General features: G+C 35.3%; 1 protein-coding gene across 2 annotated transcripts in view; it reads left to right on the forward strand.

Annotated features, from left to right (window-relative positions):
• Positions 1-16534, forward strand: part of CLTC (clathrin heavy chain) — a 63928-nt gene that overhangs the window by 38093 nt on the left and 9301 nt on the right. For both annotated transcript variants that reach the window (XM_008541427.2, XM_008541420.2), the window contains exons 11-28: positions 467-604; positions 849-1013; positions 1169-1349; positions 2750-2913; positions 6626-6751; positions 7619-7761; positions 9519-9753; positions 11856-11978; positions 13291-13436; positions 13671-13854; positions 14042-14234; positions 14726-14883; positions 15074-15238; positions 15345-15452; positions 15537-15704; positions 15822-15971; positions 16059-16190; positions 16307-16417. In XM_008541427.2, coding sequence (XP_008539649.1) covers positions 467-604; positions 849-1013; positions 1169-1349; positions 2750-2913; positions 6626-6751; positions 7619-7761; positions 9519-9753; positions 11856-11978; positions 13291-13436; positions 13671-13854; positions 14042-14234; positions 14726-14883; positions 15074-15238; positions 15345-15452; positions 15537-15704; positions 15822-15971; positions 16059-16190; positions 16307-16417 — 2790 coding nt within the window. The remainder of the gene's footprint in view (positions 1-466; positions 605-848; positions 1014-1168; positions 1350-2749; positions 2914-6625; positions 6752-7618; positions 7762-9518; positions 9754-11855; positions 11979-13290; positions 13437-13670; positions 13855-14041; positions 14235-14725; positions 14884-15073; positions 15239-15344; positions 15453-15536; positions 15705-15821; positions 15972-16058; positions 16191-16306; positions 16418-16534) is intronic.

The raw sequence follows: 16534 nt of genomic DNA on the forward strand, positions 1-16534 counted from the left end.
AACAAATGCCATCTTGTTTAGAGATGATATGTATTAAAAATATGAAAATATATGGGAATAATAAAACACAAAGGATAGTTGCTTCCACTGGATGAGGAGAGAAGGAAGAGATACACATAGGAAGTGGGAGTCAGACTTCCTATTTATGCTTTTGTCTATTTTAAATAGTTTAAAAATCAGAATTTTAAGTTTGTTGATTTGATTGTATTTTGCTATTGTATAGTATTTTGAAATACTTTGTGGTTTTTTTTACCAGAACAAAAAGTAACTCGAGACAGTTTATTCCTAAATTATGAAATTATGTTGTCCAAATAATATTCTTCAAATCGGGGATTTGGTCTGGCAGTTTTTTTATATGTAAAGAAAGAGATAACGTTTAATTTCTTTTTATTTATATATTGTCAACAATATCATAAAGCAATTTTTGCACATCTTAAAACAATTTCCCTGAAATCTTTTTTTGTAGATTGTCGATGTCTTTATGGAGTACAATTTAATTCAGCAGTGTACTGCATTCTTGCTTGATGCCCTGAAGAATAATCGCCCATCTGAAGGTCCCTTACAGACGCGGTTGCTTGAGATGAACCTTATGCATGCACCTCAAGTATGTGTTTTCATGCTTTTCAGGCATTTTCCCAATACTGTTTTAGTAGTTATTTGAAGCTTCTTAGATTAAGTTATTCAAAGCTACTCAGATGCCTATTCCTCATTTAGGAAAATTCAGCTAACATTCCTTTGTACTCTTTCTCTCTCTTATCAATTCACTATTGAATCTTAGTATGTAGTCTGGATATAAAATTACTGATATAAATGGAGTGGTAAAATAAACTCTATTTGTGGTTTTATAGGTTGCAGATGCTATTCTAGGGAATCAGATGTTCACGCATTATGACCGGGCTCATATCGCGCAGCTGTGTGAGAAGGCTGGCCTACTGCAGCGTGCATTAGAACACTTCACTGATTTATATGATATAAAGCGTGCGGTTGTTCATACCCATCTTCTTAACCCTGAGGTATTTCAGTCTCTTGCTTAACAGCAGATGGTGTTAGTGATGATTAGTTCGTGTACTGAAAGTGTGTATGTAGTACTGAATGATGGTAATTCCATATCACTGTTAGGTTCAACATTATTCCACTTATTTATTTACTTATTTATTTTGTCCTCCAGTGGTTAGTGAATTACTTTGGGTCCTTATCAGTAGAAGACTCCCTAGAATGCCTCAGGGCCATGCTGTCTGCCAATATTCGTCAGAATCTGCAGATTTGTGTTCAGGTGGCTTCTAAGTATCACGAACAACTATCAACTCAGTCTCTGATTGAACTTTTTGAATCTTTCAAGAGTTTTGAAGGTAATAAGGAGTTTGAGTTGTTTTTAATTACTTAAGATAGCCAAGGGAGGGGTATTTTATGATCATAGGCTTATTGGAAATTCTTTCTGCAAGCTTAATTTTGTGGAACAGTTGTAAGTTTTATTGTTCAGTAAATTTGTCAAGCGTCTTTTACCTCAAGTCCTAGGGGTGTGCAATGAACAAGATTGTCTACTTAGATATATAGGTAAATTAAAGGCAGAATTTCAAGATACAAATATATGTAGTAGCTTTATCATAGTTGTATAAAATGAAAATATTAATATGATCAGGTGTAATAAGATTTCATGCTTATATCATCTGGCTCTTGGAATGACAGTGTTTCTAGTCAAAGACATTTTGTGACTTGTCACTAAATAGCAGGTTTTCTCAGCCTCAGCACTACAGACATTTTGGGTGGGCTAATTTGTTGGGGGTTGTAGGGGTGGGGTAGGTTGTTGTGTACGTGCAGGATATTTAGCAGGTTCCCTGGCTTCTACCCACTAGACATCAGTAGAATCAGTCCAATGGTTGTGACCGTCAGAAATGTCTCCAAGACATTGCCAAATGTCTCCTGGGAAGGAAATCACCCCTAGTTGAGAACCACCGCTGTACAGAATACTACTAATGTAATCACTGTTGGGTGGCTCTTAGGTTCATTAGTTAAACTTCTGGTCCTCAATTACCTTTTCCTCCCTCTTTTTATAGTATTGCTCTAGACAGAGATTTCTACTGGTTTTCTTAATTTTCTCAGTTTCCCATTTTAACTATGCACTAAATTTATACTATTTATACTATTCATTTAGTACAGTAGCCACTAGCCACATGTAGCTATGTAAATTTAAAGTAATTAAAATTGAAAACAATTAAAAATTAGATTCTTCAGCCACATTTCAAGTGCTCAGTAGCCACATGTGGTTAGTGGCTCCCATATTGGACAGTGCAGACAATCAAACATTTTCATCATTGCAGAAAGTTCTCTTGGACAACACTGCATTAAATTCTTTTCAAGCTACTTTTGTGTGTTTCCTATTAACTGCATATGGAAAAACACCTGCTATAAGGGACTTCATTTAAAATTTCTCATATGGAATATGGTAGGATAATTGGCTTCGGTATTAACTAGCTGCCTCCTATTTCTCAACTATTAGAGAACAGTGGATTAAACTTATCTGTTTTGTGGGGGTTAAAGTGCAAATCCATTTTGTCAAACTGATTACTGAATTAATTGGTATTCTTACTGAGCTTTTTGAGCAACCAGTTTTTATTTGGTAGTATTCAGTATAACAGGGTTTTTTTGAGATATAATTGACATAACACTGTCTTAATTGCTTAAATATTTTTCAGTTCTGACATTCTCAAAGGTGCACCTGTACTTAATTTCAATTATTTATTTCTTTAAGGTCTTTTTTATTTTCTGGGATCCATTGTTAACTTTAGTCAGGACCCAGATGTGCACTTTAAATATATTCAGGCAGCTTGTAAGACTGGGCAGATCAAAGAAGTAGAAAGAATCTGCAGAGAAAGCAACTGCTATGATCCTGAGCGAGTCAAGAATTTTCTCAAGGTAAGTGGTTTTGAGTAATGCATTTTCTGGTTGGGTTGAAGATCAGCAGTTCTACAAGGATTTGATCGTCGTTTTAAAATGTTTTTTCCACAAGTGTGAAATTTGTAGCATTCTAAATTGTGTGCTGAATTATTTCTTCCAAATTTAATACTCTGTGGTTTCCTTTGAAATAGGGAAGGAAATTGGTAAGTAATACTTAAGAATGACCATCTGTTTAAAAGAAAAAATAGCACTATCTCAAAGGAATTTCCTTTCTTTCACTTTAATTTTGGAAGAAGAATTTTGAAAAGTGGTTATAGACTCTCAATGTCATTTTAGAATATCATTTCCTTTTGAATTTTAAGATAAGCTTGCCCTCAGTGTCATTTTAAAAAGGAGTCTGTCGTATGCAAAGGGTTCTGTTGTCTAAAGGACATAGGTTTATCTCTATCTTCAGAGTAGCCTGACTCTAGAAATTAATCGTGTGTAATTCATAAATTGAAGATAAAATCAAACAGGTTTGTGACACATGAATTTGGTTATAGAAAAGTAAGAATTGCCTATGTTAAAATGAAGAGTAATGGTTTAAAGATTTTTAGCTCATTAAAACATTCCTAAGGGCAGTTAATTTTGTTCAATGTTTAACTCTGCTTTAGCTTTATTCTCATACCTACTAGTTACTTTGTGAGGAAAATAAAACTTTAAAATTGGCAGTTGTCTATAAAAATAGGAAAACTAGAACATTCAGATTACCCTCCAAAAATGTATTTATTTATATATTTTACATTTGTATTTTATATATATGAAATGATTCCAGAGGCTATATATAAAGTTCTTAAGTGTTTTTTGTCTTCTGGAAGAATTTTAGACTGAAACTAAAACCAAAATGTTTCTTGTGTAATTCAGTAAAAAAAAAAAAAAAAAAAGGCTTTTCTTACTACTACACTGTCATCACTTTTAAATAATCTATAGTTGTGTTAGCTGATTGTTCTTTTGAAAAACTTAATACCTGGGTTCTAGATGAAATAGCTAAATTCTTAAGAGTTTTAGTGTAATGAGATAGTTAAAGTGCTGAAGTTGCCCTACACTTGAGATGAAAAGATAAACCTTCCGCCAAAGTATAGCTTTTTAATGTCTTGGCCATCATGAATATTATATGATGTGTTTGAACCCAAGACTTTGTGGTGTCAAAAAACTCCTCCAAATGAGAAAGATATGAGGCTCTGTGCTTGACTAGTGCACCCGTAACAACAGTTCAGTTCCCTCTTTGAGTATCAGTACTGTTTCCTTTTTTAAAAAATACTACCAGATTCTTACACTGATTTCTTTTTGTCCTTATAAGCTTTCAGCTCTTTTGCTGCAGTTGTAATTTCTTTAACATTGTTTTAATATTTGAGTTATGTATATGTAAAGCAGAACTAAATTAACTGTTTTTACTTAATTATGATGTTTTTGAGCTTCCGAAAAGATCCTCTAGATACTGGGATGGTGCAGCCTTAGATTGTTTAACCCATGAGATCTAATTAGATGAGGATTCCCCCTTCACACTTTTGAAAGAGGTGCAAGCCTGATAGAGTAGGGGAGTGGATATGGATTATAGTAGCCTGTGAGCAGGTGGAAATGGTGTCCTTAGCATCATTTGGCTCATGCCCTAACCTTGTAGAACTATGGCTCTCCGTAGACAGCACGGAACTATTCTTCAGACCCATGATCTGCTTCTTGCTCCCTTTCATCTTATTTTCTCTCATTTTTCCTTTCCTGGTTCGCTTCAGCCACATTGGCCTGCTTGCTATTTCTGAATCTCCCCAAACCCTCTCTTGCCCCAGGGCCTTTGCTTGTGCCCTTTTCAACTTTTCTTTCAGACCTTCATGACCTGCTCCCTTACCTTCCTTCAGATTTCTGATCAAATGTCATGAGAAAGCATGTCTCAAATTACCCTGTCTAAAATAAAACCTATCCCTATCTCATTCTCACCTCCCCCGTATCCCGCTTTATTTTTCTTTATAACACTTAACACTGAGACATTGTCTCTTTTCCACTAGAATGTAAGTCCCTTGACGGAGTGCATCCTTATTCCCTGCTGTATCTCCAGTACATAAGAACAGTGTACACGGGGTTGCTAGGAGTTGGAATTGACTTGATGGGACTAACGAGAATATTAGTTAAATGAGTGACTTCATGTTTAAGAAAACCTCTCAAAGTGTTTATATAATTTCAGTTTTTGTCTTAAAATCTTTAACCATAATAACTAAAGGGTAACATTTTAGTAAATAGTTTAAAATATTAATAGCATTACTTCCATGAAAATTGCAAATTTAGGCAATCAAGAAAATACCTAGTTTTTGTCTACTTTTTCAGTCTTAAATTTTCTTTAGGAATATAATATAGTTGAAATATAGTAGAAATCTTAAACACTCATGCATGAGAATAGAATACCTAAGTATTCTTAGATTACTTGCAAGTGTCTTTTCTCCCTAAGTGGTAAAATAAAGTGTGTAATATTTTATATGTATGTTAAACAGGATAAAGAAGATTAGTGTGTTGATCCACTAACTCTGATGTTCATTTAGTAGGAAAAACTTGGCCTACTGAAGTCTTTTGCATAGGTAGATTAAACATTCTTTCTAGAAATGATTTTAGCTGTTAGTAGAGTTTCCATGGTGCTAAATAATACTTGCTTTGGGCTTTCCTTAATGTCAAAAATCTGCAGCTGGACTTCCACTTCAGATTTACAGCCATTTTGACTTTTTATGCAGGATTTCTCATAACTCCTAGATTTAGTTTAGTCTGTGAACTGTTCAGAGAACACTAATCTTTGAATTATTCATAATTGGGTGACTGATATGCGCTAGATTCAGGAAGTATTTTACTCTAACCTTGTAAATAATGTTCTTAGTGGCTGTCGTTGGGGAAAGTTCTGTCCTGCTTAGTTCTACTTCCTTAGTAGACTGTCATAGAGGAATCATTTATTGAGGATGTTTCACTGTGTATTTATGGACACTGTTGTTTTTTGTGCTATACCTTGTGTCTGTGGAATGTAACAGGACATGTATCAGGTAAATGCCCAGTATAGGTCTTACCTACCTGTCTGTAACATGTCAATTTGTAAGTAAGATTATAGCTTGGTATTTGTAATGGTAAAAGCAATTGGTGATTTAAAGATATCTTTCCTTTAAGTGTTTTTTTTTTTAACCTTTTTCTTATTTTAGCAACATATGGTGTATTTATTAGTTCATGGCCATCACCATCATGCTGTTCCTTGTAGAGTTTGTTATAATAGTGTTAGAGGTTGGCCATACAGATTGGAATTGGGGAAGGGTAAAAAATAAGTTAGTTTGAAACAGATGTGAGCCATTTATTTCATAATTTTGACAATGTGACTGTAGTTCTTAAGTCAACTTCAATTGTGTTACTATTAATGAAATTCCCAGTGTGATGTTTTTATATCTTGAGTGCCACGGGTGGCTCACAAATCTTAATTTGTTACTTTTTTTGGTGAAGAATGTGTGTGGAAACCACCTGGTATTTTGCTGTGAATCTAAGTATTGGTTAGTAAAAATTTACTGAAACTAGGATGAGCACTCCCCAGCTATTAGAACATTTCTTTCTTTAAGAGAAGAGCCAAGTTTGTGTGAGCCTCTCCCACCAGTGTAGAACAGATGCTCATATTTTACATAGATTTGATACCTCACAGAAGGAGAAAATTAAGGCTTCTTTTTGTTCTTTTTTTCAGGAAGCGAAGCTAACAGATCAGTTACCACTCATCATTGTGTGTGATCGATTTGACTTTGTCCATGATTTGGTGCTCTATTTATATAGAAATAATCTTCAAAAGTATATAGAGATATATGTACAGAAGGTATGTGATCTTAAAAATATAATCTTGGGCCGGCCCTGTGGCACAGTGGTTAAGTTTGCATGTTCCGCTTCTACGGCCCGGGGTTTGCTGCTTCGGATCCTGGGTGCAGACATGACACCGCCTGGCAAGCCATGCTGTGGTAGGCGTCCCACATGTAAAGTAGAGGAAGAAGGGCACGGATGTTAGCTCAGGGCCAGGCTTCCTCAGCAAAAAGAGGATTGGTGGCAGGTGTTAGCTCAGGGCTAATCTTCCTAAAGAAAAAACTATGTATAATCTTGTAGATTTTACTTACACTCTGGAAATCTGCATCCTTTTGAAACTCTTGTGTCCAATAAGAGTGATCTGCTACAGTGACTTTCAACATTTTTTTTTCAGCAGAATTCTTTCTTTGATTAAAATTTTACATGTATGCCAAGTATGTAAAAGAAAACAGAACTGCTGTAGTTGAAAAAATTGGGTGGCCTATGTCCTACTTACGTGATAGCCCCTGAGGTGTGTCTATAGAGGCCATAGATTCCAAAGTGGCTTTAAACCTGTTAAATATAGATATTAGAAATTTGCCTCCTAATTCCAGAAACGGAAAGGTAGTTTTGCTATAGTTGAGGACTGTTTCCTTAGACAGTCTTTCATAGTCATTCTGTGACTTTAGCTTCTTTGGATGTATTTGTCCTTTGGAGCAATGCTGAGGTAATTAATTAACCAAGCCAGACTTCCTGCTAAATTCCTCTGTCTAGTTGAAAATTTAGACTCTCAGTTTGTTACTGAGTTTTAAACCTGAGCTTAAAAGAGAGAAATGAGATTTTTTTAAACTCCTTTTTGCTTTGCTTATTAATATCATAATGGCGTTCTTCTATTTTTTTACCATAGGTGAATCCAAGTCGACTTCCTGTGGTTATTGGAGGGTTACTTGATGTTGATTGCTCTGAAGATGTCATTAAAAACTTGATTCTTGTTGTAAGAGGTCAATTCTCTACTGATGAGCTTGTGGCTGAGGTTGAAAAAAGAAACAGGTGTAGTACTAGTTTTAACCTTCATAAATGGGTTAAATTAGTAGTCTCTCAGCTTGATAATGGTAAACAACATAACCTATCAGTTACCTAAAAGCTGCTCAGTAACACATGGACCATAATTCCTTGGAGACACCTAATTTAGAAGTGATAAGCTAGCTATAGTGCTGAAAAAAATCTGTTTTCCGAAACATTACAGCTATCTTATAGAAAATCTGTGACCTGGTTTATCACTTCTTTTGCATGTTTATAATTATAGCTATGTGTTTGACTTTGTGTATGTTTTTAACGTAAACTATGTAAAAAAGCCCCCTTTAGTTAGATATGATACTACCATATTTAATAACATTCTTCTCTGATACATAGTATGATGTTTCTTCAAGTATGATGAGAAAAAAGAGTTCCTTGTGTAACTGTGGGTTAAACTGCTATTTAATTTGAACCTTAATATGCTGATATGAATTACAAATTTCCAATAGAAAATACAGTGTAAATGCTTCTAATACTTATTGTACTGTGAAGTCTCTTTTTTTAGCAGGGACGTTTTGATGAACTAGTGTTGAGAAAGTGCCGATGTAGTAAATGGGGTTTGTGGATTGGTATAACAGTGGGAAGTTACTCTAGCTATGAAAAGATAGCAAGAAAGCCTACGGGGTATAATTTTAACCTGAGTTGGTATAGATGTCATACTATTGGTATTTATAGAAGTTGTATTTGAATATGTGAAACATGGAAAAATTCATTTAAGGACAATGGAGATCTAGAATATAGTACTGTTTTTAAGTTTGAGCCTAGTTTGAAATGATTATAGATCATGACAATTTAACATTTAGAAAGAGGTTTCAGTTGAGTCTTAAGTCTAATACCTGAAAACAATCTTGTTTATTCCCAGCAAATAACCAGATAGTTATAGTCAGACAATTTGGTCTGTAAGTGACAAATTATATTGTGATAAACTAGATTCACATCTTAGTCACTAGATGTGCCTTAGCTAATCTTTAGTCTTTCAGTTGACATGGCACATCTATTGGGTTGCACGTGTTTGTAGGAGCTTGATTTTTGCTTCATTAATTAAAAGAAGTTGTGTCTTTACCCTAATAGGAGTGTGTTCATAATTACATGAATTTAATAGCCAAAATAATGGCCTACTGCTCTTTCTGTGGGTGCTTTTGATACTTAAACCCTGGTAAAAGAGTGTTGGTCATCAGGACCATTGAAACATAAGCATAGCTTAGTGAAACCATGACCCTTAGTAGAATGATCATATGACTGCTAGAATAATTAAACGCAGAACTTCTAAAGCTACCAGATTTTGTTTAGGGTCCTGCCCTCTTTGGCTGTAGGTAATGTTGTATGTTAATTGTGTTAAAATTCAAAGGAACCTCAGATAATCTGGCCTATTTTCTCATACCACATCCCCATCTTACCTCTAAGCAAAATTTTTCTAAAGTCTAGATATTTTGTCCAGTATAACATAGAACAGTCTGTGACTTTGTAACCTCTTCTTTCCATATCCTATCTAGATAATGTAGCAGATAGGTCTGGGATAATATAAAGACAGTGTATACCTTCTGTGTAATCTTGGGCAAATCATTTAACCATCTCTGAGTCTTAATTTCCCAATTTTTAATAGGATTATTGAGAATTCAAAATAATGCATGGGAAAGCATGTTATAGACCATAAAGTACTTACATAGTTAGCATGTCAAGAGTGTATTATTTATAATACGATATGTGTGTGTGTGGTTTTGTTTTACTAGATTGAAACTGCTTCTGCCTTGGCTAGAGGCCAGAATTCATGAGGGCTGTGAGGAGCCTGCTACTCACAATGCGTTAGCCAAAATCTACATAGACAGTAATAACAACCCAGAGAGATTTCTTCGTGAAAATCCTTATTATGACAGTCGTGTTGTTGGAAAGTATTGTGAGAAGAGAGATCCACATCTGGCCTGTGTTGCTTATGAACGTGGCCAATGTGATCTGGAACTTATTAATGTGAGTACTGCTAGCTGAATGTGTAGAGAGAAGGCTGCATTTTTAAAAAACCTATTATGTAATGTTAGATTAGTGAATTTTGAGAGTTTCCAAGTGGTTTTAGGTAATATGGAGTAGTTTTGGAAGATGCGTGCTTTTTTTGCAAACTTTACTTGCCAACGATTGTGAACTTGAAGTGGCCAAAAGAGTAGATCAAATCTGTGTTCTCCTATTAACATTTTAACCCCACTAGTTTTATCACTTGTGTTCTCATACACTTTCTCCTACATACACACCACACATACATATATACGTGTAAGTACACACACCTGTAATTTTTTTTAGCCATATGAGAATAAGTTGCATTCATCATGGCCATTTACCTCTTTAGTGTGTATTTCCTAAAAATAAGGATATTCTCTTTCATAACCATGTTATAGATACCAACCTCGGTCAGTTTGACACTGATAGAATACTTTAAAAATCTATTTTATTCCAATTTTGTCAATTGACCCAGTAATGTCCTTTAGAGCAATTTTTTCCCTCCACTCTAGGATTACGTATTACTTGTAGTAGTCATATCTCTTGAGTCTTTTTAATCTGAAAAAATCCTTCAGCGTTTTTTTTTTGTCTTTTATGACACTAATATCATTGTAAAAAGTCTTTTTTTCCTATTTGTAACTTTTTTTGTTGAGGTGAAATTCACATAACATAATATTAACCATTTGAAAGTGAACAGTTCTGTGGCGATTAGTACATTCACAGTGTTGTATAACCACCATATCTGTCTAGTTCCAAGTTTTCATCACGCATAAGGAAACCCAGTACCATATTCCCCATCCCATCCCACCCCATCCCTCCTGGCCCCTGACAACCTCTATACTGCTTTTTCTATGGATTTACCTATTCTTTATATTTCACATAAATGAAAAGTCTCTTTTTAAGAAATAGAATGTTCTTGACTTTGAATTTCTCTGATGGTTCCTCCTGATTAGATGTAGATTGTGCATTTTCATGCAGAATATTGCCAAAGTGATATTTTGTCTTGCTCATACTATTACATGCAGAAGCACATGACATCCTTTTGTCCCTCATTTCTGGAGTCATTTTTATCAAGTTGTCAATTTCTCCATTGTATAATAATTTTATATTTCCCATTGCAGATGTTAAGTAGTCTGTGAGGAGACACTTAAGACCATGCAAATATCCTACTGCCTCCCCACCTTAATTTAAAATCTGTTGATTCTTCTTAATCATTCTTAATGTGTTGGTTGCAAAATGACGATTTTCCAACTCCAGCACCATCTCCAAATTTGTTATTCAGAGCTCATGTATTCATGCACTCATGAATTCCTGTTTTATTCAGTGGGTTATATAATCCACTACTATTTATCTTAATTCTCAAATTGTCCCACTTTTGGCTGATAGAAATCCCTTCATCCTCCCTCCTGTGGCCTTGTGTCTTGGGCTCATTGCTCTTTGAGCACTTCCTTATTTTCTGGTACAAGTTACACCATGCTCATTTTATACCCTCCCCAGCCCTGGAATTAGCCATTTTCCCAGGGAACTCTGATCCCTTTTGGTGAGGAATGCCATTAGAAACCCAGATCTGGGCTCTAGGTGTATTTGCTTCTAGGATCTTTCAGTGGTCAGAGCTAGGAAATATATGCATCTGTGTACATACATACATTCATATACATATGAACATATACACATAGAAAAACAAACACAGAAGAATAGCTAGTAAAATACTGAAAAGAAAGGTATGAAGGTGGACTAGCCCTACCAGATAGTAGAGCACATTACAAAGCCTCTTTAATTAAAACACGCAGTACTGGTGCATGAATAGACCAGTAGACTAGAATATTAAGTCCAAAAGTAGATCCACCATGTGAGTACTTTTTAAAAGCGTCCCAGAAGTTAGTAACTGTTTTTTTGTTGATTGAATTTTAATAAAAACTTGGTTGTGACCTATTCAAGATTATATGTAAAAGTAATAGATTTTTTTTCCTATAAATCAATACACGGTGTATAAATGATAGGAGATAACCTTTAAAAGTAAAGTCAGTCTATAAAAAGTCTTTGCTTTTTACCTTGAAATTAATGTTTGATATCTTATTTAGGTTTGCAATGAGAATTCCCTCTTCAAAAGTCTTTCCCGCTATCTGGTACGCAGAAAGGATCCAGAATTGTGGGGTAGTGTGCTGCTGGAAAGCAATCCTTACAGGAGACCCCTAATTGACCAGGTAAAATTGGCAAATGTGTTTAAGACTTATCTTTTTAACTAGGAATAAAATCTTTTCCCTCATCATATACAGAAATACACTCAAATGGATCATATTTAACTGAGAGAAGGCTGTAAAATGTAGAAGAAAATAAAAGTTATACTAAAAATATTTATATAATAAATGTTAACAAAAGTACAATACATTTCTCCCAAGAAAATACATCCCAAAGAGAAAATTTAATTATGTAAACTCTCAGTGCATCATAGTTAAAATGGAAAACAGGAAATTAAACATTTTTAATAAAGTGATTAAGAATTGCTATGATTAGTACCTGAGAAGTGACTAAAGTGATTAGAAACATTCAAGACAATGGTAAGTCAGTAAAGGGTAAGAATTGATGAGAAAATACGGAAGACCAAGTGGGTAAATGTTAAATCTCCCCAGTAAGCATAGAACTGCTAATGAGATGTGGGCTTATAACTATAGAAAATTTAAAACATTTTTTTAAAACTGTAAAAATTAAAGGTTGTAGTGATGGCTCTTAAATTCTCCTGGTAGCAATCCAAATATGGAAGAGAATAGGTTGAAGGCTATTAATTTTTCACTGTTTTCCTAGGAAGCATTTTTTTTTTTTTTAGATTGGCACCTGAGCTAACAACCGTTGCCAATCTTTGTGGGGGTTTTTTGGTTTTTGGCTTTTTTCTGCTTTTTCTCCCCAAATCTCCCCAGTACATAGTTGCATATTTTAGTTGTTGGTCCTTCTAGTTGTGGCATGTGGGACCCCGCCTCAACGTGGCCTGACAAGCGGTGCCATGTCCGCGCCCAGGATCTGAACCAGCAAAACCCTGGGCTGCCAAAGTGGAGTGCATGAACTTAACCGCTGGGCCACAGGGCCGGCCCCCAGGAAGCATTTCTAAGGAAGATTCTCAAGTAGATACAAAGCTTCCTGGAAAAAATATTCGTTGCAGCATCTGGGAACCAAAAATAGAGGAATTACTGAGTATATGATGCCACGTCTATGTAGTTGAATTATATGTAGCCATTAAAGTGATAATGAGTAGTTAGTATGGATAATGTTTAAATCAGGGAAAAGATAGAAATTATATGATTAGGGTGATTTTTCAACAGAATGAAAGTACACATGGTATAGATAGATGTGGATTTGTTTAGAAAGACTTTTGGGTGGGTGGTAAATTTAAAGGTATTTTCTCTCCTTCATTCTTTCCTACCTATTTTAAGTTTTCTACTGAGAGGCCAAATTATTCTTGTTAGATAGTATCTTCAAAACCACCTTGATTCTCAGTACTTGCTTATTGTGTGTCCTCTGTAGGTCGTGCAGACAGCCTTGTCTGAGACTCAGGACCCTGAAGAAGTGTCAGTAACTGTCAAGGCTTTTATGACTGCAGACCTTCCAAATGAACTCATTGAACTGCTGGAGAAAATTGTCCTTGATAACTCTGTATTCAGTGAACACAGGTATGCTATAAGAGGGGTCCATTGGCTATTTATATTCAGTCTTTGATTATGGCCTGTCAGTTTGGGAAAGAACAAAGAGACAAAGATTAGAGAATGTTGTCTGAATTCTTACTCTTCTAATACTCTCCTCTTCTCACCACACCTCCTGAGAAAAAAAACTCGTAACGCCGCTGTGCTTATTCTTTATGACCAATGAGCTTTTAAAATAGTGTGTTCAAATCTTTTTTCTTACAGGAATTTGCAAAACCTCCTCATCCTCACTGCAATTAAGGCTGACCGTACACGTGTTATGGAGTATATTAACCGCCTGGATAATTATGATGCCCCAGATATCGCCAATATTGCCATCAGCAATGAGCTGTTTGAAGAAGCATTTGCTATTTTCCGGAAATTTGATGTCAATACTTCAGCAGTGCAGGTAAATCTTCAGATTACCTAAGTTGATCTACTAACTTTAATGCCTTCTCTTGATTCAGTGTATGCATTGTCCTGTGAGGATATTGCTGTGGCAATACAAGAGCAATAAAGTTCTAACTGCTTAAATGTAATTGCTATGTGGTAAGATTCATTTTGCTATAACCCTAATTCAAAAATTGGTTGCCTAGGTCTTGATTGAACATATTGGAAACTTGGATCGAGCATATGAGTTTGCTGAACGCTGCAATGAACCTGCAGTCTGGAGTCAGCTTGCGAAAGCCCAGTTGCAGAAAGGAATGGTTAAAGAAGCCATTGATTCTTATATCAAAGCAGATGATCCTTCATCCTACATGGAAGTTGTTCAGGCTGCCAATACTAGCGGTATGACTTCCCACTTTTATGTTTGTGACCTCAGAAAATGTACCTAAGCTATGATTAAGTTAAGCATTAAGATATCTGTTTATTCTGAATTATGTGGCAGTTAGATACTGCATGGTTACTTGTGAAAACATTTAACCCACCATTTTAGACTAGATAGAGAGGCTGCATTTTGTGAACTGAAAAGGTCCATTGGGAAGATTAGTTTTCTGTTTTGAAGTTTCATAAAATTCTGATTGATCTCTCTCTAATCTTACAACTTTAAGGGAAAGGGGAATTTAATTATTCATTTGGTCAATGATAATACAGAGGTATTATTAGTTATTATATTAGTGGAAGTTTTGCTGTTTTAGATGCATTTCGCTGTGTACATTTGTTATTCTCTATATTGTTTCCTTGAAAAGGAAATTAATAGCAATTCTCATTTACTTGGGTGAAAAGATAAATGTTTGGATGTTAGTACTTGGATTTATTTTTTCTTTTTCTATACCTAGGAAACTGGGAAGAACTGGTGAAATACTTGCAGATGGCCCGTAAGAAGGCTCGAGAGTCCTATGTGGAGACAGAATTAATATTTGCACTGGCTAAAACAAACCGCCTTGCAGAATTAGAAGAATTCATCAATGGACCTAATAATGCTCATATCCAACAAGTGGGTTTCCTGTTGAGATTTTTTTAACGCATGTAGAAATAATTGAGCAACTTTATTAGCTTAGTAGGGTCAACATATCACGACTGAAGATTTCCAAGGAAAAATATTGCTTTTTCAGTATTAAATTGAGTTGTGACTATGCAGAGAAGACTGAGTTTCGGCTTACTAAAAATGGATTGTCTTTTTCCAGGTTGGTGACCGTTGTTATGATGAAAAAATGTATGATGCTGCTAAGTTATTGTACAATAATGTTTCCAATTTTGGACGCTTGGCATCTACCCTGGTTCACCTGGGCGAGTATCAGGCAGCTGTTGATGGAGCTAGGAAAGCTAACAGTACTCGAACATGGAAAGAGGTACTCTAAATACCAGTTTGAGTGAAGAATTAAAATGCTATTTAGAAATGTTCTTTTAACTGATTAATTGAATTAACCAGCCATGTTTACAAATGTTTTATTATAGGTCTGCTTTGCCTGTGTAGATGGGAAAGAGTTCCGTCTCGCTCAGATGTGTGGGCTTCATATTGTAGTACATGCAGATGAATTGGAGGAACTTATCAACTACTATCAGGTAATGAACGGGAATTCCTCTTTTTTATTAATTGAGACCTTTGCCACATATTCTTATCTTTAATTGCATATTTCTCTTATTTAGGATCGTGGATATTTTGAAGAACTGATAACCATGTTGGAAGCAGCATTGGGACTTGAGCGAGCTCATATGGGGATGTTTACCGAATTAGCTATTCTGTATTCTAAATTTAAGCCACAGAAAATGAGGGAGCACCTGGAGCTGTTCTGGTCTAGAGTGAATATTCCTAAGGTAACCACCTTTAACAGTGTGAGGCAACTCTGTAGCTAAAACTAATATGTTTTTTTTTAAGGCTATTGGCTAGAATTAGAGTCCTATATCTAAAGCAATTAAATCTTTTTTGTGCAGGTGCTGAGAGCTGCAGAACAAGCTCATCTTTGGGCAGAACTGGTGTTTTTGTATGACAAGTATGAAGAATATGATAATGCCATAATTACCATGATGAATCATCCAACTGATGCCTGGAAAGAAGGACAGTTCAAAGATATCATTACCAAGGTATGTACCTTCTTCAGAAGGTCAAGTCTTCAGAAAGAGAAAGCTCATTAGGAAATAACTCTGACTCATGGGTCTTTCCCATTTTAGGTTGCCAATGTGGAACTATACTACAGAGCAATACAGTTCTACTTAGAATTCAAGCCTCTGTTGTTGAATGATTTGCTGATGGTTCTTTCTCCACGGTTGGATCATACTCGTGCAGTCAATTATTTCAGCAAGGTAATGATTTTTAAATCTTCAAAACGTCATAGCAAGGAACTAAGACATACTTGGATAACTTTTGTCCATAGAACTTTAATGATGAGCTACGTTTGTAACAAACTCTTTTTTTAAAGGTTAAACAGCTACCACTGGTGAAACCATATTTGCGTTCAGTTCAGAACCACAACAACAAATCTGTGAACGAATCACTGAACAACCTCTTTATTACAGAAGAAGATTATCAGGTAAGACCTTTTAGTTCTTGCATATATTCTCAAAACTCAGGTTACGATTGGGTTGTAAAGTTGGGGATGTTTTGCAGTAAGAAAGCCCATTGTCCTATAGGGTCGTAGACAGTAGGT

The sequence above is a fragment of the Equus przewalskii genome, chromosome 10, assembly GCF_037783145.1.
Source record: "Equus przewalskii isolate Varuska chromosome 10, EquPr2, whole genome shotgun sequence".
NCBI classification, from domain to species: Eukaryota; Metazoa; Chordata; class Mammalia; order Perissodactyla; family Equidae; genus Equus; species Equus przewalskii.